At 39.3% G+C, this 27,498-nt stretch overlaps 1 protein-coding gene and 1 non-coding gene across 2 annotated transcripts; both read left to right on the top strand.

Annotated features, from left to right (window-relative positions):
* The first annotated feature begins 475 nt into the window (after window positions 1-475).
* LOC134790116 (peroxidase) lies at window positions 476-27,494 on the top strand. Its single transcript, XM_063760900.1, has 13 exons — window positions 476-638; window positions 4,182-4,447; window positions 7,180-7,414; window positions 16,519-16,727; window positions 17,296-17,466; window positions 18,156-18,314; window positions 19,761-19,979; window positions 20,494-20,691; window positions 21,400-21,536; window positions 22,372-22,539; window positions 23,318-23,556; window positions 26,449-26,615; window positions 27,319-27,494. Exons 1-13 carry the CDS (start codon window positions 508-510, stop codon window positions 27,483-27,485), a joined length of 2,466 nt encoding a protein of 821 aa, XP_063616970.1. The 5' UTR covers window positions 476-507; the 3' UTR covers window positions 27,486-27,494.
* Window positions 19,296-19,367, top strand: Trnad-guc (transfer RNA aspartic acid (anticodon GUC)). Its single transcript has one exon. It is a non-coding gene; the product is annotated as a tRNA-Asp (tRNA).
* Window positions 27,495-27,498: the final 4 nt, after the last annotated feature.

Below are 27,498 nucleotides of genomic sequence, written 5' to 3' on the forward strand. Positions count from 1 at the left end.
AGGGCCTTTGTCGAGGGCCCTCCAGCAAATCGTACGGCCAAATGTAACAATTAACCAACCATCAAACAAATGTGCAGAGGCCCAACCACGGCCCAACCAAAACCACCACCGTTGAATAATTGTATGATTTATATAAATAGGCCCAACGAAAAAATTACTCTTATGGCCCTCTGTTGGGAATCTTCGGGAGGGCCTTTGTCGAGGGCCCTCCAGCAAATCGTACGGCCAAATATAACGGTTGCCCAACTAATACGTAAACAAAGGCCCAACAAAATCCCTACAAGAAAATGCTATTAGGGGATAGTATGGCACACTAACTAGAGGGATTTCGTTGCTCTATAAATTGCATACCTATTTCCGTGGCTAGCTCTCCGGCTAAAATCTGACGTGGTCATTTCCGCACATTATTTAAGTTTCGTCGTGTTTCGGACACCTGATGTTTTCTTGTCTTTTTTACCTTTTTAACTTTATGATCTAAAAACCTGTATCTCGTCCTAGTACTGAAGAATGCAGCGGCCGGGGACCAGCGGTGAGCGAACGCCTCTAGTGCAGCCCACGTACGTCTTCGAGTCCAGCATAACGCGGCGCTACCGCAAGCGGCTGAGGAATTGCCAGTGCGCCATCTGTGTCTCTATACTGTGAGTTATTAATGGGTAATTATTTGAGGTGTAAGATAAATGTTACAGAAATAAATACGCACATTTTGATGTGGTCTGGTTTGTTTTGAACATTAGGATTTAGACTGATAAGGTGCTTAATATTATCAGAGATCGATAAAGCTTATTTTGTTTTAAAAAAGCTAAAATCCAAATATAATGGTAACGAAAATGAGGTTTATTACCACGAAAAAGAACATTTTCTTTATTTTAAAATCTCATAACTGTACAATTTGAATGCGAATGAGATCCGTTCATAAAGAGAAAACAATGTGCATTATTTAATTAATAATGTATCAACGGAAATTAATAATCGATGTTTATATGAAAAAATAACTTTATTTGACCACGAAAATGATGACTTCAAATTGTCAATTTTGTAGCCTCTTAAATACATGCTTTAAGGACCTTCTCGCTCTTTATAACATACATAATATATAAGTTGCAGTGAAGACATCAGTTGCAAGCAATTGACATCAGTCTTCGCTGTCTGAAGAAAATATATTTCTGAATATCATTTTACGGTGATATGGTTCACCGTCACATCGCACATTAAGGCTAGCAGCTGAACTTCTAGATGATCGACGTACACACATGTTATTGCCCAGAATGGGTGACGTCTGTAGCCGTCGTTTGTCGTAAGGGGTGGGATTTTTAGAACTGGTGTTAGCAGAATTACTAAATGGCGTTTGAAGTATACGCGTTGATCTTGGCTTTGGCCGTTATGGCGATTCAGCAGACGATAGCAGTGACAGGGAATCGGAAAGCGATACTGGTGGCAGTGAATCAGAACAGAAAAGAATCAGGACAGTAAATTTATCGCATCAGCTAAGGCCCTCTCAGGAATCTTTATTATTTTATAATATAATATAATATAATATAATATAATGTCTTTCTCTAGCTTTTTTAGCTAGATTTTTTAATTTTTTCCATCATGTTATAGGTGAAATCCCTTAATAAATCTTTTTCATTGTCTTAAATCAGTTTCGTAGTCCATAGCACCACGAAAATGATGACCACGAAAGTGAGGACTTCTTACTTTCGCGGCTTTGCAGTAAATATCCTATAGGTTTGATGAAAATGTAATCGATATTGTATAATTTAACTGTAAATGACACAGCACCAGCGTAACATTATATTTATTTACTCAATACTCACCAAATTAAAACCGTAACGAAATGGACGCTCGATCTTTGACGCAAATCTAGCGTGAACCTTTGTTTACATTTATTATTTAAAAATAACGATGGATTGCGGTTGATGTTATCCTTCAATGTGAGACAGCCTTATTTCGAAGTGGCTGTATAGTTAAAAAGATAATACACCTATGACCTCTTTTATTGTTAAAAATATTACTAAATAAGTGTGGCCACGAAATAATGGTGTATTTTGGAACAACGGGTAATGTAAAAAAATAATCTTATCAATGAGCTATTTTTTTTTTTTGTTTGTATAGTATAACACAATTATGAACAATATACCCATAGTAAACAGCAATTTTTTGTATACGTTGTATTTTAACAATACTATAAAGTAGTCAGGGTATCATCCGAACCGGACCACGTAATATGACGTTCGTGCAGAAAATTTAAAATAATTATTAAAAGAAAGATAAATTATAATAAAATCTATTCACCAAAAGCTTAAGTAATAACATCCTAATTCCTAAGCAAGTTTAAAAAAAAATAAACTGTATTATACTAAATTATTACTGAAAATTTGAGTCTGAACACAATTGAACCCCTTTAAATAATAACCCTTATATAAGAACACTCACAGACAAAACATCCTCTAGACTGAGCATAGTCGCGCTACCCCCTCTGCCACGCATACGGTAATTTTACTCCATGTTCGAGTCGAAAGTGTCTTTGTGTGACGTCCGTGTCTTTGAACGGACCAATCACGGCACGGGACTTCGCTCACCTCGTCCCGCGCACCCCCGCATTTTTGGCATCATCGGATGCATGAAATAATTGCTCTAAACTCGGTCTAGAGGATTCCTAGTCTATGAGAACACTATATTACCTCGCACATAGGGTTACCAGATACAAATTTAGAATTTCCTGACAAAATTCCTGATTTCCGAATATTTTTCCTGACATTCATATTTTGAGCCGATAGCCGCGTTTTATTAATTTAAGTTTTATTAAATTTATTACCTGTATTAATTTAAGTAAATAAAAAGGTACTTTATAAAAAAGTCTATCAATTCAAAAAATTCTTGACATTTTCGTGTTCCGTCCCCATTCCTGACAAAAGGCCAAAATTCCTGACATGTCAGGAAAATTCCTGTCATCTATGGTAACCCTACTCGCACAGCTAAACTGTGGAATGAAATTCATATTAGTCTATTATCAATTTATCAATCATATGGCTTTCATATTCACATTTTTTATTTACATAAGTACAAGATATATACAGTGGTACTACTAAACGAAATTAATAACTAGCTTAAATCTAGAATAGGCCCTTGAGGCATTGTACCAAAGATACTGGCGGCATTTCCTGGCTGTATCGCAATGCTGATACATTGTGCGAGGTAGCCACCAGCAGCTCTTCGGTCACCAGTTACGTCAACCAGACGCTTCGCGATTTCTGCGAACAACTGGTGCGCGCTGGGACCCCATGGACCTAGCTAGATTTTCAACTTCGCATCCACATTTATTACGGTCATCTGTCGCGTTTTGATGTGCCACGCCACAACAGATCAAACGGGTGTGAAGGCGCCATTCCTACGCTGTTCTGACGCGTCAGATATGTCTCTTTTGATAGTTACCGTAAAATGGGGTGAGTAGGCGCAAAACTGATATTCAAACCTCGATAACATTTTATTTTTACATATGCAAACTGAATGGTGTATATAATAAGTGTTCCGGACGTTTGTATTTTAGTTTTTATTTTATTTTGGGTATAGTTTAGTTTCATAACTTTGACGATAAATAGGAAAACCCACCTCACCCCGTAGTCCCTCGTATTTGGGGTGAGTTGGGTTTTCATACAAAGGTGATTTTGGAAGATTGTTGGATCGTTTTTTTTTTATTATGAGTATTACTATAACTCCAATAACTCCATTTTAAATTGGAATACATAATTTTTGTAGCAGTAGCCTTAAAAACCCATCTCACCCCCTTTCAACCCTTCTCTCCCCATTCATAACCCAACTCGCCCCGCGAACCCTACTCACCCCATTTTACGGTACCGTCGAGAGTACCTATCAAAAGGTACCACTGATGCGTTTCGTTTCGTTGCATCGCGCGTTGTTTCGTCGCAAGTGTCGTCGCAGCGTCAACGCTGCGTAGTTTTACATACTTACCTATATTTTTATGGTATGCCAAATTGATGCCACATCACAACAAATGCGTTGCGACGACGCGACGGAACGCAACGCAGCGCACTGTGCCTGGCTGTTTGGGCGCTTATATAACTTTACCGTGGACACCCACGTCAATGGCCCGTTTTACCGCCACAGTAAAGCAGAAGACCTAAATGTATAAGATTGTATTTAATAACTACATTTCTTCGCAGAGTCCTCCTCAGCATCATTCTCCTCGTCACCGTCTCCTACAACCTCGCCGACGACTTCAACGGCGACGACCTTGACAATAACACCATTCTGCCGATCGTCATCCCCGTGGCCAACGGCTCCAACCTGAATATGGTTGGCAATCTGACGAGTTCGGGCAACAGAACGGCGTATAATCTGACGAGTTCGGGCAACAGAACGGCGTATAATCTGACGTCGATAGAACCTAATTTACTGCCGATCATGAACAAAAAATGGCCATTAGAAGGTCAGTAATGCCTTTTTTTCTCCACAGTTTTTCTAGCACTAACATTAACGTAATCTTTCTTCCGATGCATAAAGTCCAATGGCTCTAACCTGAATATGGTTAGCAATTTTACGAGTTATGGCAACAACAGTGTATAAACTAAAGTCGATAAAATTTTAAACGTCAATCTTCTATGAAATTATGACGTATAAATAACACTTGCACGGTTGCACTGCGTGGGCTATCAAAATCGCTGCAGACTTTTGTTGGTCTAACTCTAGTTACACTACTATCTTTAAATTCACCTCAAATTAAATGGCATGATTTTTAGGGCGCGTTAGATAAGTTGAGATTACAATAACCAATAACCACCATCCTATTCCGATTGAAGTCTCTGAGGCCTACAACTTCAACCAATATGGTTGTTAATCTGACACTTGACTTATCAGGTTGGCAATCTGACGAGCTCTGGCAATAGAACGTTTTATAATCTGACGTCGATAGAACAAAATTTATGTGATTCAGATAAAGAAATGGCCCTTAGAAGGTACCTATAATTAAGTCCCTAAGTTGCTTTTTTTAAATACGAGTAAAATAGATAAGGGTCTACCGATGGCCATAATTTCTGTTAATTGACATAAATAGGTGATATTACCTTAGGGCCACTTGCACCATCCCACTAACCCGAGGTTAAGCGGTTAAACCGTAAACCCAGTGTCATATTGTACTGGTAACCATGGTAAGTCTAGGTTTAATCGGTTAACCCCGGGTTAATGAATGGTGCAAGTGGCCTTTACTCGTAAATCTCGTTTACATTTTACATGACGCTTTTGTCTTATGACTGGCACCTACGTATATAGACATACATACCTACTCGTAATTATATTGCAATTAATTTAATGACAAATAAGATCATTTAGTTGTTTAGAATAGCCTTCAAAATTATAAAATTCACAACAACTCTTGCGGTTAAAGAAAACACTTAAATATACTTTAACCGGACAATATTTTATGCTTTTTCCACACATTTGATGACCTTGCTACGGAATTTAGTTTTTAATTGATGATTATAGAACCTGCCTTCGGAAAACCTCTATCAGAACTAGTTTGGTTTGGCGTTGGCGCCTTGACCAGTTGACCCTATGAAGTGAGATGTGAAGATATTTTAGTGATGCAATTTATTTTAATCCGTCCGAACCTGGAAGGCCGCATTTCACTGTCTTGTCTCTTTATTTAATACCGTAAAACGGGGTGAGTAGGTTTCGCGGGGAGAGGTAGGATATGAATGGGGCGAGAAGGTTTGAGAGGGGGGTGAGAAGGGATTTTAAGATTAAAAACTAAAATACAAACGTCCAGAACACTTATTATATATGTTACTGTAAAAGCCCGAAGTACGGCAAAACCTAGGTTTTACCGGTAAATCCTAGTTTTTACCGATGCCGATCGGTAAAACCCCGAAATGTTAAATCTTACTAGTTTACTTCGAGCTTTTACCAACACCGATATGGTAAATCCTAGGTCTTACCACGGCGACCGGTAAAGTTTGAATCATGCACTGGTTTCTGAGATTATTAGATGATAATTTTTAAGAAAAAAAACCGACTTCTATGGGGCCCGATGAAAGATTATGGTAGATGGTGCACTATGTAGAAAAGGAGGTAAAACCACCCACTTTTCTAGTAGCATTTCGTTTCTGTAAGGCTCGCAGTTCTAACCTAACCTAACCCACTTAACGGCGCATGCGGTGCGGTGTACGGGGGTTTGAGCGGGAGGGGTTAAGAATCAGTGCATGATTCAAACTCTACCGGTCGCCGTGGTAAGATCTAGGATTTACCATATCGGTGTTGGTAAAAGCCCGAAGTAAACTAGTAAGATTTAACATTTCGGGCGTTTACCGATCGGTATCGGTAAAACCTAGGTTTTACCGGTACATCCTAGGTTTTGCCGTACTTCGGGCTTTTACAGTAACATATACACCATTCAGTTTTCATATGTAAAAATAAAATGTTATCGAGGTTTGAGTTTCAGTTTTGACCCTACTCACCCCATTTTACGGTATCTTAAGTTCTTATGAGTGATGCAACTTTTTAAATTAAATAAATACACTTTACACATCATCGTTGCCTTAAAAACTGGAGTTCCTTTTCCTGCCAACACTAATTGAAGAGAGTTCATGGGGCTCATTTAGACGACGCGCGAACTCGCATGCGATTTTAGTTACATTGCGGACCATTGAGGTTACATCAATTCAGCTGATTCAGCCGACCGATCAAATAACGCAATGTATTTAAACTCGCATGCGCCCTAACCTAACGCCCTAATCTAAATGAACCCTTAGACGGTGCGATAACTCGCATACTAGTTTCATTACATTGCGTTATTTGATCGGTCGGTTTAATTGATGTACTACCATCACGCTCTGCGATTGTTGCGCCATTTAGGGTCCTAGCTAAATTGGTTGTTCAATACTTACGCTATAGAATTTCCAATTTAGCAAGAACTCTAAATGGAATAACCCCGTGTGGTGACTGTACCTGAATGGTCCGCAATGTACCTAGTACCTACCTAAAATCGTATACGAGTTCGCGCGCCGTCTAAATGAGCCCTAAATGATGACGAGGGTGGCTCGAATATACAAAAGCGATAGAGAGGCAGATTACAAAAGTTCGATTTTAATTTTTCGCAGTAGAGGCCCTCTGTCGAAACAAGCGTAAGTACGTAGGTGAAGATTTCAACTCGACCTTTCACCACAGAAACCCCCTCAGTTCCCTGGCCGACCACACCCTCAGCCGCCAACATATCTGACGCCGTATCTCGCGGCAACGCTGCGCTGGCGGCGCAACAGCGCGCCGAAGCGGCGCGTACGGCGTTAGGCCGCAACACGCCGGCGCACCGCGCGCAGCGCGCCGCCGCGACCGCTGCTGACGTCAAGCCGTTGGCTGACGCTGCGTACGCGGCTGAGGAGGCTACTAAAGTGCTTGTTAACGGGTAACTGATTCTTGTGATCCTAGTACATTAACAGTTAATAGACGCACTTTATCTTACTCCTAATATCCTGTTCTATGTTATATAAGAGTAGGTATTTTAGAGTGCTTGAATTCTTGTTTTGTTAGTTTTACACCGTTAAAAACCCTGAATCCTTTTGGAATTCCCTGGCCAACCACTTCCCCCGCCATCAACGTAACAGCACGTAACAGACACATACCTACTCCCGCGGCGTTGCCGCCTTGCCGCGCTGCTGCTGATGTCAAACCGTTGGCCGATGCTGCGTATGCGGCTGAGGAGGCTACTAAAGTGCTTGTTAACGGGTAATAATCTAATGATCCTAATACTTAGCTTGACACTTAAATTAAGACACACTCATTATTATATTCATTATACTACTGAGTTATATTCAAATTAGGCAACACTAACAAGGAAGGGTACCCAACTGTCCGACTCCGATTTGATTTATTTTGATATATGTTATAGAGTAGTCTAAAATAACGGACACGTATTTTTTTTAGCTGCCCAAACTCAACCTGTTAGGAGAAAATGGCCTTCAAAGTACTGAAAATTGACCAAACCTTCTAATTTCTGAGAAGAGACATGTTCAAAAAAATTGATAATTAATTACTGGTTTCGTTGTATGTTGAAGAACATGAATAGAGAATGGGGACGTGTTTTGTCATTTCACCACGTCATTTTATATAAAAAATATATATACACGGAGGCGACGGCAGTGGGCATAGTACCTCAATGTATTACTTCACAGTGATTTGTTGTAAAATAAAAGATCACATCCTTTCAAAACAACACATCCTTTCTTTATTTCACAAAAGTAAGCTTCTAATGAAACATAAGAAATCAAAATAATACTTGGAATAAAACACTTAGCTAAATGGATAAAGAACGTTGAATTCTATAAGCTTTCAGAATAATCCTTCAGGTATAAGCCTTCAGGAACGTGGCGAGTTAGGCACGAGGTTGGCTAACGAGTACGTCCGATCTCTAGCGCGGTCTGATCAAGACTGCCCACCAGCGGCGGAGCCTCGCTGCTCCAGACGCTCCAGTCCTCCCGCCTCAACGACAAGTTGGTCTATCTGCTTGACCAGTCTACCAACATAACGACAAAAATGCCAACTCGTGCCTACCTTCACCCAAGAGAAACCTCTTGACGTTCCAAAGCCTTCTACCTGTCATCTTAGTTCAACAATACGCCAATAGACGGCGTTACTCTCTACGTTATGAATTTCGTTACAACTTCCAAACAGCAAACATTGCTAATCAATTGTATACAGGCGTCTAAAACTATGAACTGTAACGCTGCAATACGTCCTTCTGGAGTCACGCCCCGACATATATATATATATATATATATATATATATATATAATAAATAAATATAATAAATATATTTTTATATAAAAAATCAGTTTGTGGTGAAATGACAAAACACGGGACATTCTTTATTCATGTTCTCCAACATATAACGAAACCAGTAATTAATTATCAATTTTTTTGAACATGTCTCTTCTCAGAAATTAGAAGGTTTGGTCAATTTTCAGTACTTTGAAGGCCATTTTCTCCTAACAGGTTGAGTTTGGGCAGCTAAAAAAAATACGTGTCCGTTATTTTAGACTACTCTATAACATATATCAAAATAAATCAAATCGGAGTCGGACAGTTGGGTACCCTTCCTTGTAAGATAAGTATTTCTAAGCATATGAACTGTCAACTGACCAATATTAACATACAATATAGGTAACTTATAATATAAGTGATAGTGACTGCACTGTAATGCCTTTGCCTAACATATTTGCACTTTAGCTAATATTTGCACTTTGTAGAATAGGGTTGTGTTGTGAATGTTTAAGTATTGGTGTTGTTTATGTATTTTGTGTCATATCAACTACACGCCGATCTGTATTTAATTTAGTAATTATTTGTTACCGCTTTGCGATAATAACTCTTAAGTTTAAAGACTACTACGGCCCAATTCTAACAATGCTTCTCACTCTTATCTTCTGTAGAGTGATATTTCTTCAACCAAAAACGTCACTTTTGACACTGACACATCGGTATCGTATCGCCGTGATATACGGCGATACGGCTTCAACCAATATGGTTGTTAATCTGACACTTGACATATCAGGTTGGCAATCTGACGAGCTCTGGCAATAGAACGTTTTATAATCTGACGTCGATAGAACGAAATTTAATGCAGATTCTGATAAAGAAATGGTCCTTAGAGGGTAGGCAGGTACCTAACCTAAGTATTGGGTTGCTTATTGCAAACAAAATAGATAAAATTTTACCGATAGTCAGTGTCAAAAGTGACGTTTTTGGTTGAAGAAATGTCACTTTTGACACTGACAGATTGGTATCGTATCGCTGTGACATCTTAGAAGCATTGTTCGAATTGGGCCGTAGGCTATTCACACACGCCGGATATCGATTCGATACAGTACCATAAATAAAAGTAGTAAAAAATATACTAGAGCTGTGCGCCGACCGGCGAAGTACCAGGAAATCAAAAATTATAAAGAATTTAATCCCTGCTTCATTTTTTTTCCAACTTTTAATTTTGTTTTTAATGTAATCCTGTGCTGCCGCGCTAAGCATAAGAATAGCAGTAACTAATTGTAGTACATATCGTACACGTACAAGTAAAGGTAATATACAATTGAATGACATTTCAAAATGAGTTACCTTACCTACTGCTCATATGCTTAGCGCGGCTGTGTGTGAATAGCCTAAGTCGCAAATAATAAAAACTTAAAATAAGTCGGTAAAAGTCATGTAAGTATTCAAAGATTTTACTGAGGTTTTATTGTTAAACCATTGGCTTTTAATTAATACACATTTTGTATTGTTACGCACTGTATTTTTCAAACCTCTTCCCTCTTCCCACACCTCCCAAAAACACTTTGCTTTCCTTTTCCTGCACAGCTGAGAATGAAACTTGTAGATTGCCGTTGACAATTTAACCCTTTTACTACTATAGTAATTATTAAGTATGTAGCTACAAATGTGCAAGCTAGGAAAGTTTCCAAAAAGTTTTGAAATTAAAATTTAAGATTTCATTCCGCATACAAAAAATCGTCAAAAATCGATGACGTAATTTATGGACAGCCCCATATCAGTAAATATTAGGTCATTACCTATGAAATTGGCGTTTTGTTCGGAGAATTTCAACGAAACACGAATTTCCATACAATTAATTTTGCGGATATTTTTTTGATGGCTAATTCAAACCAAACAAAATTTTTCCAGTAATTTTTGACACCTTTAAGGTATGTTTTCAATATCTCCATTTCTTGAAAATTGGTACCATTAGAAAAATATAAGTAATTTTAATACTCGAACCGACAGCACATGAAAATACCTATTTTCAAGGCTTAATTCTGAACACTTAACAATAAAAAATAACAATTAATTGCTGTCAAGCAGTTTGGCGAAATCATATTGTAGTTTTATTGTAATTGTGTATGTACTTTTGTAAAAAAAAAAAAAACTAGGATCAGACTTATATCTATGAACAAAAACGCCAATTTCATAGGTAAGGACCCAATAACTGATATACCGAAGAAAAGTTAAACCTACCTATTTTTTGTAGCACCGTGTGCCGAATGTATAAAGCCCGTCACAGACGGAGCGATAATATATCGGCAGATACCGTAAGATACGGTATTCTACGATATCTTTTACGTACTATTTGACAGAATGCACACAGGAAGCTGTAATATATATTTTGGTATCTTACGATATCTTATCGCAAGACATCTTAAGATACCTTAAGATGTTTTACTTAGCTGGGTATAGGTATTAAATACGATATTTTTTGGTATATTTCGTCTCTCTCACAATGTAGGTGCTAGATAGAGAGCTACATATATTTTAGTATCGGTTCGGTGGCGTGTGTGGTGCTTAGCGATTAGGTAGGTACTCTAATATATCCGTCGGTATCTATCGGTATCTTACGGTATCTGCCGATATATTTTCGCTCCGTATGTGACGGGCTTAAAAGTAATACTTAAAGTAGGTAGGTATTAAGGATGACTCACTCTAGACCGGGCAGGGGCCGGGCCGGAGCTTCCGGCGCTTCGTTTTCTATGGAAAGCACCACGTGATCACCGATCAGCCGTCATAGAAAATGACATATGTCGGACGCCTCGGCACGGGCCCGGCCCGGTCTAAAGTCATCCTCTAAGCACCTACCTCCATCCTACATAGGTACTTAATATTATTTATTTATTTATGTTTTGGAGATCCAACAGCTATCTATACAGAGTATCCTTAATGAATAAATATAAATAAATAAATATTCATCATAAATTAATGGCATATCATTATGATATGAAGCTAAATCGCACTGCATGGTCAAAAACTCAATCAAATATATAGTTAGTAGAGAAATTGTAGTTGAAGATTTTTTTATTCTCATATTTCTTGTGACCCTAATAATTCTGAAACTAAATGTAAAATATCATCCATTAGATATAGCAAAGACATATGTAACTTCGTATAAGATGAATAAAGTCTAAGGAAAAAACGTGCCTCGGAAATCAAGAAAAAGTCATTCTCGGATAGATGGCGCACACACCTTTGGCCTATGCTCGGCTAGATGGCGTGACGACACCGTTTCATATTTAACAATTTTAACACATAGATATCAGTGAATGAATATGGGTCAAAATGGTATAAAAATAATAAAATCATTTATCCATTTTTATGATAATTGTATACGTTTTCATTTTGAGTTTTAGTCGTGTGTCGATAGATGGCAGTAAATTTACTGTGACTACAAAATTTACTATGACAGGACCCCTCTATACTATCTATTCTCTTTGGATATAGGTACCTACTTGCCAAAATCAGTAATCTCCTTCTAGCTTTCGTGCATGACACACAAAGTAAACAAAATCTTCCTTTAGTAAACAAAATCTTCCTCTAGTAAACAAAATCATCGTAGTAAAAGGACCATTTACTGTGATAGAACTGATCTAGTTTGGTATTGTAATTGATTGTCTCCAATTGGTATAATCGGAGCGGATGTCGGCCATCGCTGATAGATAAAGGATATGCTTGTATAACATGTAGCTTAACGTATAAGTTGACGTACAATACAATCGCCTGCGGTCGCGGTGTTCCTGTAAAGAAAAATTTGCCTTGCACCTTACTGCCTGCTACCTGCAAGGCGTTCAAACGAGAAACGCCCTATCCCTTAAATGCATGATTTTTTCTTTTTGCCCGAAATTAATATATGTATCACATAATTGTTTGCCGATTCTAGGAAAAATAGTAAAAAAATATATAACTTCGATTTTCACTGCGAAATCAGTGTTAGGAGTTGTATTGGCTAAATCATATTTATGTAAATATGTAATTTTCAGTAATAGATATATGAAATTTTTTACTACCATTAGAAAGGTACACACTATTTGTGACATACCTATGATCAAGTTTTTAAATATAAAATAATTACAAACCCCGAAAACACCGTTCTAAATCACATACTAAAAATTATCAACTTCTGGATTTTTCCAAGCTTTCCGACTTTTCGTCGTAAAACGAATATAATTTTAATAAATTAAAAATATTGCGTAAATTTAACCCTTAAATCATTACCCTACTACTTGACGTTTGGTATAAAGGTGCGTTCAAGACCGTAAGCCTTTTTTTAGGGTTCCGTACCCAAAGGGTAAAACGGGACCCTATTACTAAGACTTCGCTGTCCGTCCGTCCGTCCGTCCGTCCGTCCGTCCGTCCGTCCGTCCGTCCGTCTGTCACCAGGCTGTATCTCACGAACCGTGATAGCTAGACAGTTGAAATTTTCACAGATGATGTATTTCTGTTGCCGCTATAACAACAAATACTAAAAACAGAATAAAATAAAGATTTAAATGGGGCTCCCATACAACAAACGTGATTTTTGACCAAAGTTAAGCAACGTCGGGAGTGGTCAGTATTTGGATGGGTGACCGTTTTTTTTTTGCTTTTTTTTTGTTTTTTTTTTTTGCATTATGGTACGGAACCCTTCGTGCGCGAGTCCGACTCGCACTTGCCCGGTTTTTTTTAAACTGTGAGCTGTCTAATGCTTTGTAGACATTTGGCAACACTATGCATTTAAGGGCTAAGGGTGGAACACCGCGAGCGCAGGCGATTGTACTTCATCCGAGTTAGCTCCGGCTTGCCTACGAATGCGTTTGGGACGCCACTGCAACCCTTAATTGCACTAATTGCAGTCGCTTTTGTAAAAACGCCTGCACCATTCGACTTTCCAGCTCTGAGAAAAATCTACGCGTTCCGTCAAGAAGTTTTCTTTAAACATAAGGTGACGGTGAGTACTTACCTATCAACTGATATTTCGTGCAAAAGATAATTGAGATCAAGGTGCGTCTCCTGACAATTGCGCTGCGAGTGCATGCGCATATTTGACAGTAGATTGTGCGCGTTGGACTCCCGAAGATTTTGACGTGGTCCCTTCAAAATCTTCGGGATTTACTGAATTTAATGCACTTCAAGAAATTCATCGGTGTGTTCGAGCCCGGGTGGAGGCTCAATTTTGGAGCGGAGATATGGGGACAAGCAGCCTTAGACTTAAATACCACCAATGTCTTTCAATAAAACCTTACCAAAGTCAGCGTATCGTGAAATGAGATAGGTGTAACTTGACACCGGCGACCACGCAACTTGACGCTGTTCGGCTTCATTTCGCTAACTGCTAGCATGTGACTCAAATTGACAAGGTAAATGAACCATACATTTGTTATTGGTAAAGCCGGTAGTACCTACTATTATAGTTATTCTGTGGTAAAGCTATAAAAAAATTATTGTACCTATATGCCTAAGTGTATTAAAACAAACTTGTTCCGATGGTGATAAGATAACCGATAATGTCCATAGCCTCCTGAATTCTAAAAGGACCTGTTTTAAGGGTTTAGACATAAAACACAGCCTCAGTGAGTTTAAGTTCGTTAATTCTAACGAACTAGATATTTATCTCAAAAAATTACAGTCAACGAAAAAGTTTTTATTAAAAAATATTTGTTATTTACTAGTTAAGACGAAACAGGAGCTGAGTTTTAAATATTTTAGGTAAATATACCCGTCTCGCTAACGGAAGCGGCACCTAAAAGTAGTGCGCTAAGGACAAGGCGAAAAATCGTGCGTAAAAATCTCAAAAATCGAGGTTTCGTACTCCTCTGTTTTCTCCTCCAAAACTTAACCAATCGTAACCAAATTTAGGAATCTAAATGATTATGAAATTATTTGTGTCGGACCGTTTTGCTTTTTTGGCTAATTGATATCAGTTTTGAATGCCACGCCTCTCATTGCGGCATAGTATTTTGGCCATTTTTGAAGGGCTCTAGCGCCTTAAAAAACAAAAATATCAAAAAAAGCAAAACGGTCCGACACAGATATTGACAATATTAATCTGTGTTGAAAAAATCATTGCTCTAGCTTCAAAAACCACGGAGGAAAACGAGGAATACGTTTGTATGGAGAAATGACCACTCCCGTTGGCTCTTAAACGCCTGCCTGTTCTTAAATGGACGCAAACGCACGCACGAAAATCTACACTTGATTCGGTTCTCAAATGCAGTGAGAGTTATGCAAGAGTTATAGGTACACATATGAAGAATCAATACTGAAAATCGAAAATGGATTTTTAAAGTTCAAATATATACCGAACCAATAACCAATTTCAACCGTCGCTTGGGGCACAACATCTTAATACCTTACCTAATCTCAGGGGTCTATCAAAGCCGATCAATAAAATTACCCCGAAGAAAGAAAGTCTAGAGATGTTTAGGGTTAAGTCATCAACATGTTTTAATCCGACACTAATAATAGTCATAATACAGCCCCATAGCATAGGTACATATATGTTGTAGCGCCAAGCCTCGTTCACACTCCAGTTGGCTGAGCCCTATCGGGTTTCATTGGCTGTACAGATCCGTTACCAACGGGGAAGTCTAGCGTTTCGATCGGCCACACTGGTTAACAAATGACAATCGATATTTTATGGTACTAAAGTTCGGTTAGCCAATTTACTACTACTTACCTAATCCAATGATCGTGATTTTGTACCAATTTGTAAATGACCGATCTGGTTGGACAAATTAGAGCAATCGAATTATCATTTCTGTAGGTATCTGGGATGTAAAAACAGGTTGGTATTAGAATTAGATATTGAAAGTTTCAATTTGAATTGAAAGTATTGAAACACGAGATTTATGCGGCATGATTAGCGCCTGACGAAAAACATTAGCAAACTGTGAGTAAGTATAATGTTTTTTTAAATAATATAACCCATGTCGTAAGATTATACTCGTCGACTGTAAACTGTAATGGTTGAATTAAGATTTCGTATACCAAACTGTAATTGGGTACTTTTCATGTATGGGCTCCCAACTCTTTTTTTCACTATCTATTTGATGCTAACTGCACTTACAAATGATAATAATGTTTGATGATGTTTTTTCTCGTTATTGTTATATATTGCAGATTGTTGTTATTGTTAAGATGGAAGGATGTAGTGCTAAAGGACATGAGTGAGTGCAAGTTATCCGAGGACGATGTCATGGACAGGGCGAAGTGGAGAAGGTTAAGCAAGAAAGCTGACCCCGCCACCATATGGGATAGATAGCTAGGAGGAGAGAGAGTTATATATTGCAGCAATCAAAAAAATCGGGCAAGTGCGAGTCGGACTCGCGCACGAAGGGTTCCGTACCATATAAAAAAAAACAAAAAAAAAGCAAAAAAAAAACGGTCACCCATCCAAGTACTGACCACTCCCGACGTTGCTTAACTTTGGTCAAAAATCACGTTTGTTGTATGGGAGCCCCATTTAAATCTTTATTTTATTCTGTTTTTAGTATTTGTTGTTATAGCGGCAACAGAAATACATCATCTGTGAAAATTTCAACTGTCTAGCTAGCACGGTTCGTGAGATACAGCCTGGTGACAGACGGACGGACGGACGGACGGACGGACGGACGGACGGACGGACGGACGGACGGACGGACGGACAGCGAAGTCTTAGTAATAGGGTCCCGTTTTACCCTTTGGGTACGGAACCCTAAAAACAAATTATCTTCCTTTCAGCACTCCACATCGCGGCGGCAGCATCGGCCGCGGTCCAGCCACAAATGGTCACTTCCAAGAGCCCCCTTACTGTAGGGACACCACTCCTGTCTGCCCTGCCAGCAAGTTCAGAAGCCAGGATGGAAGCTGTAATAATCTGGCTAATCCTCTAAGATGGGGTGTGTCTAGAACACCTTTCAGGAGGGTGTTGCCGGCAGATTATGGAGATGGTACATTCTTTATTTATTTAAATCAACTTATCTTTTAAGGGTCACTTGCACCATCCCACTAACCCGGGTTTAACCGGTTAAACCTTGAGTTACCATGGTTACCAGTACAATTTGACACTAGGTTAACGGTTTACCAGCTTAACCCCGGGTTAGTGGGATGGTGCAAGTGGCGCTAAGAGAGTTAATCAACAGTTCTTTTCAAACTTTGGAGTGTACTAGTGTACCTACAGAAGACTAGAAATTTTTGAGGGATTTTCTCAGGAAGTCAGGAATATAGGTTGTGATCCTTGCTCTGAATCGTACCTGATTCAGGCTGATTCAGCGGAATCTTCTGTCAATTTAGCGTAGTAATATTGATTTTCTACTCCTTCCAATACTGCCATGAAACCCTGGAAAACTCATTCTATTGTTTACCTTATTCTTGCGAGACAATTTCTAAATTCTGACTGGTTTTAAAGTAGCTGTTGCATTGCAGCTGCTATGCGTGGTGGATAATAATCATGAGGTAGTTTGATTTATCCACGACGATCTAAATGTTCATAATGTTATATTATTACTATAATTTCAGGCATCAGCTCTCCACGAAGAGGAGTCAACGGAACCGCTCTCCCAAGCGCCCGAGATGTCAGCCTCACAGTCCACCGGCCAAGCTACGCACACGAAATCTCGTTCACCGTGATGCTGGCTGTCTGGGGGCAGTTCATAGACCATGATATAACCGCCACTGCTCTCAGCAAAGGTATATCTAAGGACTGTCTCATTTCAATCATAGACAAAGAGAATCATACTATCTTTCTCTTACACTAGTACTAGCACCCAAAAGAAAAGGATGAGTAATAGTTTTCCTGGTTTTTACTGACTGACGAATTGGTTTGACGAACTATATGTGTAAAGTAATTGACCGATAGTAGTATTGACTCTCATTTTCGTGATGGGATATAAAAACAGAGCTAAGATCCTATAATACCTATATATGTTTAAGGGTAAAATTTATAAAACAAACATAAGACCTGTCGTCATGTATGGATCAGAGTGTTGGGCCCTAAAGGTGACGGATGAAAAGAGATTGCATGTAGCGGAAATGAGAATGTTAAGATGGATGTGTGGCGTGACGAGAATGGATAAGGAATGAGTATATACCCATAACAGAAAAAGTAAGGGCAAATCGCCTAGCGTGGTACGGGCATGTGATACGGAGGGATGAACGTCATGTGACGAGAAAGGTATTACGAAAGAATGTGGTGGGAGATACGAGGAAAGGAAAACCGAGGCAAAGGTGGATGGACTGTGTGAGAGATGATATGAAACGAACGCAATAATGATGAGATGACAGGCGACAGAGAGGTGTGGAAAAAAAAGACATGCTGCGCCCACCCCAAGTGAATGGAACAAGGGCTAGCGAATGATGCTATGTTTGTATAACTCCAGGTGAAAACGGCACGGCGCTTTCTTGCTGCGACCCGTCGCAGCCCCCGCACCCCGCGTGCTTTCCTGTGCCTCTGGACGTGGAAGACCCTTTCTATCAGGATTACCACGTCACTTGTATGGAATTCGTGCGTTCAGCCCCAGCGCCTACTTGTCATTTCGGTGAGTTTGCTATTACGAAAATGTCAGGCGTTTTACCGTTTTAAACAGTGATTCATTGTATAGTCAATTATATGTACTATGTAGGCAAGAAGCGTAAAGGAATACATCAAACATCAAACATCAACATTTATTAAACAAATAGGCCACAAGGGCACTTTTACACGTCATCATTGAATTTACATAATTACAAGCAAAAATAATAACATCAACAATTTTATAAAATAAAACTAACAATTCAATCTAACGTATTACAATTACTAAGAGATGTATATGGTCTCTTAATGTCGATTTACATAAAAAATACAGATACAAAACACAAAAAAAAATCTATAATATTTAGAGGTGTAAATGTCTCTAGGTGTCAGAACTATAAGATTATATAGTTTATCAAGTTATCCTTAGAGATGTATAGGGTCTCCAAGAGTCAATATCCTGTATAATTAGAGAAAAGAAACATACGAGAGCAGAATGAGGCGTCTCACTGTAATTAATTAATAAAAATAAAGTTACTAAGTATAATAGCTTGTGTTAGCTTAAACAGACCAGTCTCCACAAACAGCACCCGTTCACGAGTATGACGCGTATCTCAGCCATATAATATACAAAATATAGTAGCTGGAAAATCATGAGCTGTTATGATAACTGAATTATAGATACAGTGACTTTTATAGTTAGGATCATCATCATCATCAGACCCTTTCATCTCAAAATTTTTCGTCTACAATAAATTTGACTACTTACCTATCTAACCAAAGTCTAAGTAGCAATTCATTCTTATTTGTTGGTGTTACCGTAGAATTGAAACCAAAAAAAGCTACAAAGGAAACTTAACTAACAAATCTTTTATTAATGTAAAGTGGATAGATATAAAGATAAGAATTCGCATTATCAGTATTCGTTTATTATTGACCATTATCAGACGTGCAATTTTTTCTCGTTTTGTTTATCGTGTGTTGTACAATTTTTGTAATGTAGTCAATATCTTCGGTAGTATAGTGGTAAGTATCCCCGCCTGTCACGCGGGAGACCGGGGTTCGATTCCCCGCCGGAGAGATTCTTTTTTGTGGGTACCTTTCTTTTACTAGCCTTTTTCCAACCTGTGTGTGACAATTGTTCTGTGCTGTCCCCTACTAAAACTAGTCTAAAAGTTTTTCTTTGTCTACACTACACATACATAGGTAGCTAACAGAAATCGAGGGTAGTGCATCTTTTTTATGCTGTTTTCTGTGCCGTTTTTCAAAGGACGGACTTCTAGTATTTACTTACAGTTCGCTAGAAGAAAAGTTGTACCAAAGGTTGTACTAACACTTGTAGATTGTAGATGGGTCAAAAATACATGCTTGGTAAATTAAAATACCATAACATGTGGCTTTAAAGGGGAATGTAACCAGGAGCATAAATTGACACAAAAAAAATTGATTCACTAAATTTTTCTACTCATTCCAGGTCCACGAGAACAAATGAACCAAGCTACAGCCTACCTCGACGCCTCAACAGTCTACGGGTACTCACCAACCCGCGCTGCTCAACTCAGGACCTTCTCTGGAGGGCTACTGCGGATGCTAGTCGTGGAGGGAAGGGAGCTGCTGCCGCAGTCCATGGATCCTAACGATGGCTGCAATACGGAGGAGATGAACGCGAAGGGGCGGTACTGTTTTGAAACTGGTAAGACAATAGGTACTATTCACTACCATTCAGTCGATATACATTTAGTTAGGTACTGCGGAAAAAAGACCTCATCGTGACGATTAATCCTACGGCACGGTTTTCAACTATTCTTTGTTTCGAGACTGGTAAGACATTGAAATAACATTCCCGTCTCTATGTTTGGCACTGCTGAACAAAGAGTTGTCATCATGTCGATAAATCTTGCGGTCCTATTTTCAATGATCCTCCCCAATCTTGGCTAGAGTTTCAGGGCCTTCTTACTTTCAACAACTTTATAGGAACTCCTAGTGCTTAAATGAAATTAGCCATATAGGCAAATTGGGCCATATTCATAGTACAAAACGCGAGAGTTTAAAGTGTTATATTCATAGTATCTTATAGAAATGCTGCTTCACCGACCCCCTAAGCGTCTAATGACATTCCTGTCCATTTATAAACTTTAACATTAGGTACATATGAATCTCATCTGCCGTAATCTTTCAGCTAATATTTCTTTCCTTCAAATTTCCAGGGGACGACCGAGCCAACGAGAACCTGCACCTCACCACCATGCACCTGCTGTGGGCGCGCCAGCACAACCGCCTCGCCGGGATCCTCGCGAGCCTCAACCCGAGCTGGGATGACGAGCGTCGCTACCAGGAAGCCAGGAAGATTGTGGGCGCTCAGATGCAGCATATCAGCTATAATGAGTTCCTGCCATTAGTTTTAGGTACGTGGAACCTTAAAGACCCAGGGTATAGGCAGATACTCACGGTTAAACAATATTCAAATTAATAATATTTGCAACTGTTTATGAAGTGACTTTGAAGCTTTCGGCAAATAGCTGGAACCGGGACGATAAAAATTAACCGACGAAAAAAACGGAGGAGGTTCTTCAGGCAACAACTTATCAGTCAGAACATGAACTCTATCATTTATTTACTTTTTTTCGAAAAACCGTCAACTTTTGGGTTATTTAGACTCAGAATCACGAGTACTATTGAATGAGACAAAGAAAAAAAGTATCCCCAGTTTTTCATACAAATTTTGAGTGTCAGTTTTGTAACGGTCCATACATAAAATGTATTGGAAAATGCGTTACAAAACTGACATTTTTTTTTTGGGACACAAATTTTTCTTTTTAAATCGGATTTTCGAAAAAAAAAGTAAATGGTACACTTTTAAGTAAGATACGATATTTGATATATTTATATTACGGCATTTGAAACATTTACACCAGAAGAAAGAACTGTATTACAAATAGGGTTTATTTCGCCTGAATAAATGTTGTTTTTAATTTAATCGACGGATTGAATTCGCTGTCGGTGACTCTTGTAGTAGATAGGTAATTGACAGTTTTAAACTCTTTTTGAAGCTCCTCCAAGCCTCAGTCTAGTTAGCTAAAAGGTCATCCACTACAACCCAAGTATCCTTTCAGGTAACGATGTAATGTGGGCCCTGAACCTGTCTCTCCTGCCGACGGGCCACTCCAACTCATACAGCCCTCGTGTGGACGCTTCTATGGCTAACCACTTCTCCGCAGCCGCCTTCAGATTCGCGCACACTTTGCTACCGGTAAGTGTATGGTAGTGTATGGGCAGTATGGGTTTATGAGTGCTGTACGAGTATTAAGAATGTCTCACGCTAGACCGGGCCGAGGCGTCCGACATGTCTTTTTCTATGACGGCTGATAGGTGATCACGTGGTGCTTTCCATAGAATACGAAGCGCAGGAAGCTTCGGCCCGGGCCCGGCCCGGTCTAGCGTGAGTCATCCTTTAGATTATACCAAGAATATTGGGATACCAGTTTAAGGTACTTCTTTTCTCAGTCTCATTCTCGCCCTATCGCCTCCCGCATAGATTTCAATAATGAAGGCGACTTGTACACATTCTAGTCATTCTAGCTTTACTGGGTCACACTAATAAGTGCACTTGCAAAAGGTTGCGTTCGAGCAAGACCGCAAACTGGCGCCCACAATTTACTATAACTCCTTCTACGTATTGTTCCTAACTGGAGAAAGAGACTGGCTAAGCTGGACTCTTTTTTTTATAATAGACTGATCGGCGATTGGCTCTAGTCACATCTGATGGAAAGTGAAGACAGAGCCTAAGATGGAGCTCACCGGTTCAGTAATAGCCTATTCACTCAAGCTTTAATGAGACCGAGGTCATATTTCTCGGGCAATACAGATGACGGGAGCGCATTCCATTCCTTAGCCGCCCTTATTACCAAAAAAGACGAGACAAATCGTTTTGTGCGGAAAAATGGAATATTAACAACGAAAGCTCGGCTGGAAAGAGCTGGATGTAGCCGCTCAAAATCGCGACAAATTGAGAATTCTTCTGCGAGCCCTATGTCCTTAAATGAGAGATAACAGGAATACATCACCGTCATCACGTATTGTTCCAGGGTTTAATCCACTCCTTCGACGCAGACACTGGCTCGGTAGACTACATCCACCTTCACGAGATGCTGTTCAACCCATATATGCTGTACCGGGAGACTGGACCGCGGAAATCGGTCTATTCTGCCATGAACACGCCGGTCCATGGCGTAGACCCTCATGTCACTGATGAGGTGAGCATTACTGTAAACCAGGATATCGCTTGGGTATTGATTGAACCAAAGGAAGTAAGGATGTTAGTTTAGAAAAAGAAATTAAAGTTAGAAGGGCCAAATTCGACATGTACGACTGTCAGATTTCGCGTCCATATCAAACCAACACTTGATTTTGATTCTATCAACTGTGGATAATATCATTTGGTACAACCCAAACTCATTAATTGAAAAAATAATTAAACCAAAATCAACTTTGTTTTATTACTACAATAAGGTTTATAATGGCTCTGAATTCGGGGTGGTTCGGTTTGGTTTGGTTTGGTTTTCACCTAACTGGGGGCCAATTCCAGAAGGCACATTTGACGTTTCATGAGGATATCCAGTTGTAGATTGCTAATGTCAAATTTTGACATTGTACGTATTCAAAAACTCACAATTATTCCTTCATCAACGCGGGAGATCAACACGATACCTCAAACGTCGCTTGTCGAATACCCCTCTAAACAATAAGTAACTACCTATAATGATTTCGGAATAGAAAAGAAAAGAAAACAAAAGAACGAAAATATCAGGCTGAATCTAACTATAGCCGGTCAAGCAGATCTTGTCAGTAGAAAAAGGCGCGAAATTCAAATTTTCTATGAGACGATATCCCTTCGCGCCTACATTTTTCGAATTTGCCGCCTTTGTCTACTGACAAGATCTGCTTGACCAGCTATAGATATCAATTATTTAACTTAGATCCAATTTGATGTCAATCTCCACAATTTTTGATGGCATTTTAACTTGATTTCAGCTAAGTAACCACCTCTTCGAGCGCCCCACCACCAACACCACCCTCGCCAACTCCTCCCTCCCCGCGCACCCCTGCGGCCTCGACCTAGTCTCCCTCAACATACAACGAGGGAGGGATCACGGGTTACCCCCATATCCGGCCTGGAGGGAGCACTGTGGATTTAAACGACCGAAAAGCTTTGTGGAGTTGAAAGGAGTGCTGAATGAGGTGTCATGGACACGAATCAGTACCATTTACAGGTATGAATTCTTTCTTCTTTATTTGCCATGCCCTAACGGACATCGGCGATCACCTTTGCCATCTCTCTCCTGCTCTTAGCCATTCTTGCCAGTATGGCTGCGTTATCCATGTTCGTCAATTTTAAGAAGACAGAATTTCTTTAAAAACCTTCCTGTTGCTCCTGACTACGTCTGTCTCAACATACAAAGAGGAAGGAAGCCGTGGTGGGTTACCTCCATACCCGCCTAGCCGGGCTAGCACATGATTGGCGCGACAGTATCTCGCGGCGAGATAGACTACCCGTCCCTCTTTTGTTAACATAGTTAGAAAAAGACGGGTAGTCTATCTCGCCGCGAGATACTGTCGCGCCAATCATGCGCTTGGCCTACTGGGTAGGTTATAATAGGTACCTACTCCCTATTGTGGATTCAAGAGGCTAAGAAGATTTGGAGAGCTCAAGGGAGTTCTAAATGAAGTGTCATGGCAACGTATATCAGTACCATTTACAAGTAAGAATTCTATAAGATTTTTTAATGTTATATTTCACAGCCATAGGGAACGAGTATTTCACACTGATAATTTCCGAATCTTTTTCTGTAACCTGAAATTTATAATTAGCTGAAAACTGTAGAAAACAAACCGCCAATGCAATTTACTCCCGGATGTATGAGTTGTGTTTACATACAAAGGTTCCCCGAATCGTGTGCCCTACTGCCCAACATCCTAAATAAAACGAAACGTTCATGCGTCACCTGTAACCATATAATGGTCGAGCTCATCAACGTGAAAGCGTGATATGACAGCACCTGGCTTTCTCAGTAACCCAGTGTTAGAAAGTGATGCCAGTTCTATCGAGTAGATTTTAAGTATGTCCATCATGCACCTGGACGGTTAACCTAATTATGGTCTGCCTGTCTGTCTGATGGCGCATCTTGCAAGTAAAATTAGCGTTCAGCGCAGACATAATATTCATTGATGTAAGAATTTTCGTAAGAACTGTATAGTCACTATACTCCTTACTAAAGAATATTTGTTGCAGAAACATTATATTTTCTGGCACAAAATGTAGTAGGTAGACAGGTAAGTACATAATGTTATTCGCAAACTGAAGTACGTATGTCAATATCTAAAGAAAACGATAAATATTTACAAGTTATACAGTGAAATAGACAAAATCAATTCGTTCATGTTTTTTTCAATTCAAATTAGTACCTATATGTTTTGTTTTGACAAAATAAATCTGATCCATTCAGTAACCAAAATAACTTTCTCATTTGAAATTCTCAATAGGTAATACCTATACTTCAAATATAAATAAATATAGCTAGCACGTGTAACAATCGCACGTGCACGTTTGTAGGAACACAGACAGAACAGACGAATCGAATCTTATGTCAGTTAAGACACGTCACACATCTAAATCCATCAAACGGTGTAGGCAGCAGGGCGTGTCAAAGACTTAGGTACTTACTACTTGTATTGTACATATTCTGTCTGTAAGTCTGCAACGATTTGGTAGCACACACAGTGCAAGTGTTATTTTAAACGTCAAACTTCTATGAAATTATTTGCACTCATACTTTCAAAACATGTCCAATAACAACGATTTGTCAGTCCCATGTCCCATTGGATCTATTTTCAGTGAGGTCATCGACATGACACTTATATTAATAACGGACAAAGGACAAACTTACGCATTCAACTAGCCCGATAATTTACACCACATTTCAGAACACCACGATAATTAATATACTTTAACACAAAGCAGTTAGGGCTACTTTTCAATGCCTGAGAGCCTACCGCTAACACCGAAGTTCGCAAATTGCGGGCATCTTTCTCTGTCACTCTAATTACGCCTTAATTTGAGTAAAAGAGAAATATACCCGCAATTTGCGAACTTCGGTGTTCGCGGTAGGCCCTCTGAACTTTGAATTAGCAACATAGACCTAATTAGCAAAGAATAGAACTCGATAAGGAATTATGTCACGACGAGTCGGCAAATATAACTTTGTCACATTATAGTTTCTAAGCCAGCGTTTCCTGAATTACATTTAAATGATACAATAAATGTTTTGACAGTTTTTTATCATTTAATTTATTTCATTGATTCAACAGCTTGTGTTATCCGGGTCGAAGGACCATTGTATGCAAATTCGTATTAGTAATAATTCACTCATTAAGTAATCGGTGATTATTCATTGTTGAAATTTCACTTTTTTGTTCACTTTCTCGTTGAGATTCGGAGAATTTATTCGTCATGTAGCATGGAGAAAAAATTGTGTTCTTCTTTTTTTTTCTTGGAAATTTAAAAAGATTTGTAGGGCGAGGTGGGAGTAACAATGGATAAACGGAACATGATTTTAACACGTCTTTACATGTCTGAGTATCCAAACTAGTAATTTTGTTGACATAAATAACTGTTTAGGATTAATTATTAGAAAGTGTATAGTTCTTGAAATAGATCTTTAACATAGGTACTTTATACCTACTTAGGTTAGACACTGTTTCGCGGAGTTCTATTAATCTTTGTGGTTGTGGTGTGTTGTGTGTTGGGCGGAAGGGGTTACCTTTGTGGTTATCCTTTGATACGTTTTGAAAGGGTTACCGATTAATCGAATGGGTTTGCCTTTTGGATAAGTGTTTTGATAATAAATTGAATGGGTTGTCCCTTTAGAAAATCCTATACGATAGCCTTTGAAATTAAAAGGCATAACGGCTTAGCGGACTAGTCCTATTAACAGCACTAAAGTCTCAAAAATACGCCTCATTATCATTGCTACGTTTCCATGTTCCTTTTTACGAAAATATGGCATTTTCGGTGACACTTACACACTTTATCACCGCGAAGTCTGTTAAGAGCTTAACGGGGGGACTCTAAAACTTCTAAATCTGACAGTTTATTATTGTTTCAGCCACGTAGACGACATAGATCTCTACACTGGTGCCTTAGCCGAAGAACCGAACGGCAGACTCCTTGGACCAACGCTAACCTGCCTCATCGCGGATCAGTTCTTGAGGATCAAGCTTGGAGATCGGTTCTGGTATGAGACTGAGGATGAGTCTGCTGGGTTTACAATTGGTAAGTACATCCATGGACCAGCGCTAACTTGCCTCATTGAAGACCAAAGTCATCAATCCACAATAGGCGCGCTGTAAGTTGATAATAATGTCCATTGTTCATCAAAACTTACTCAACCCCCATGTGTATCTTCCTATTGCTTCCTTCTTTGGAATGTCAGTCATTTAAGTTACGGCAATTAAGCTACGAACCTCTCTAAGGTAGGTACCTATTCCACCTGTCCAATTTCTTGGTTCAATGTGCATTGCATCTCACTCTCTCACTAAGTAAAATGTGAGACGCATATAGCCATTGGGCAAAGAAATTGTACAGGTGGAATACCATCCTAAAGGCCACGGTAAGGGTAAGGCTTGATCATTTTGATTGCAGGTAGGTATAGGCAGTTCCGTAGTTCTTTTTTGTGCGTCTTTGATCAGTCCGTAATAATTTTGTGGTTTGTGTAACTGGTCCGTAAGATTAGAATAGACAGGATTAGCAGGCTTCTAACAACACACAAAGTTAGATCTAATCATAATAATCACTACACCTTATAAAACAAAGTTCCCCGCAGCGTCTGTCTGTTTGTGTGTATGTATGTTCACGATAAACTCAAAAACTTCTGAACGTATTTTCATGTGGTTTAGGTGTATAATTTGTTAAGGTTTTGTGTAACCCGTGCGAAGCCGGGGCGGGTCGCTAGTAATTCAAATTTCCTTTGTTCCAGAACAATTGACAGAGATCCGAAAAACTACACTCGCGGGGGTAATTTGCGCGAACGAACAACTATTGGCTCAAGCGCAGCCGCGAGTCATGGAGCTTGTGGGGGAAACCAATCCGCTCGTGGCCTGTACAGAACTACCACAGCCTGCTTGGGACCCGTGGAAAGAATAGTTTAATATTGATT

The sequence above is a fragment of the Cydia splendana genome, chromosome 4 (genome assembly GCF_910591565.1).
Source record: "Cydia splendana chromosome 4, ilCydSple1.2, whole genome shotgun sequence".
Lineage (NCBI taxonomy): Eukaryota > Metazoa > Arthropoda > Insecta > Lepidoptera > Tortricidae > Cydia > Cydia splendana.

What these genes read in the sequence shown, in the direction of transcription:
- LOC134790116 (XM_063760900.1), top strand. Translation starts at nt 508, where the DNA reads ATGCAGCGGCCGGGGACCAGCGGTGAGCGAACGCCTCTAGTGCAGCCC. An exon ending in CGCCACTGCTCTCAGCAAAG is followed by an intron (nt 17,467 to 18,155) that starts GTATATCTAAGG and finishes GTATAACTCCAG; the next exon opens with GTGAAAACGGCACGGCGCTT. An exon ending in CGAATCAGTACCATTTACAG is followed by an intron (nt 23,557 to 26,448) that starts GTATGAATTCTT and finishes TTATTGTTTCAG; the next exon opens with CCACGTAGACGACATAGATC.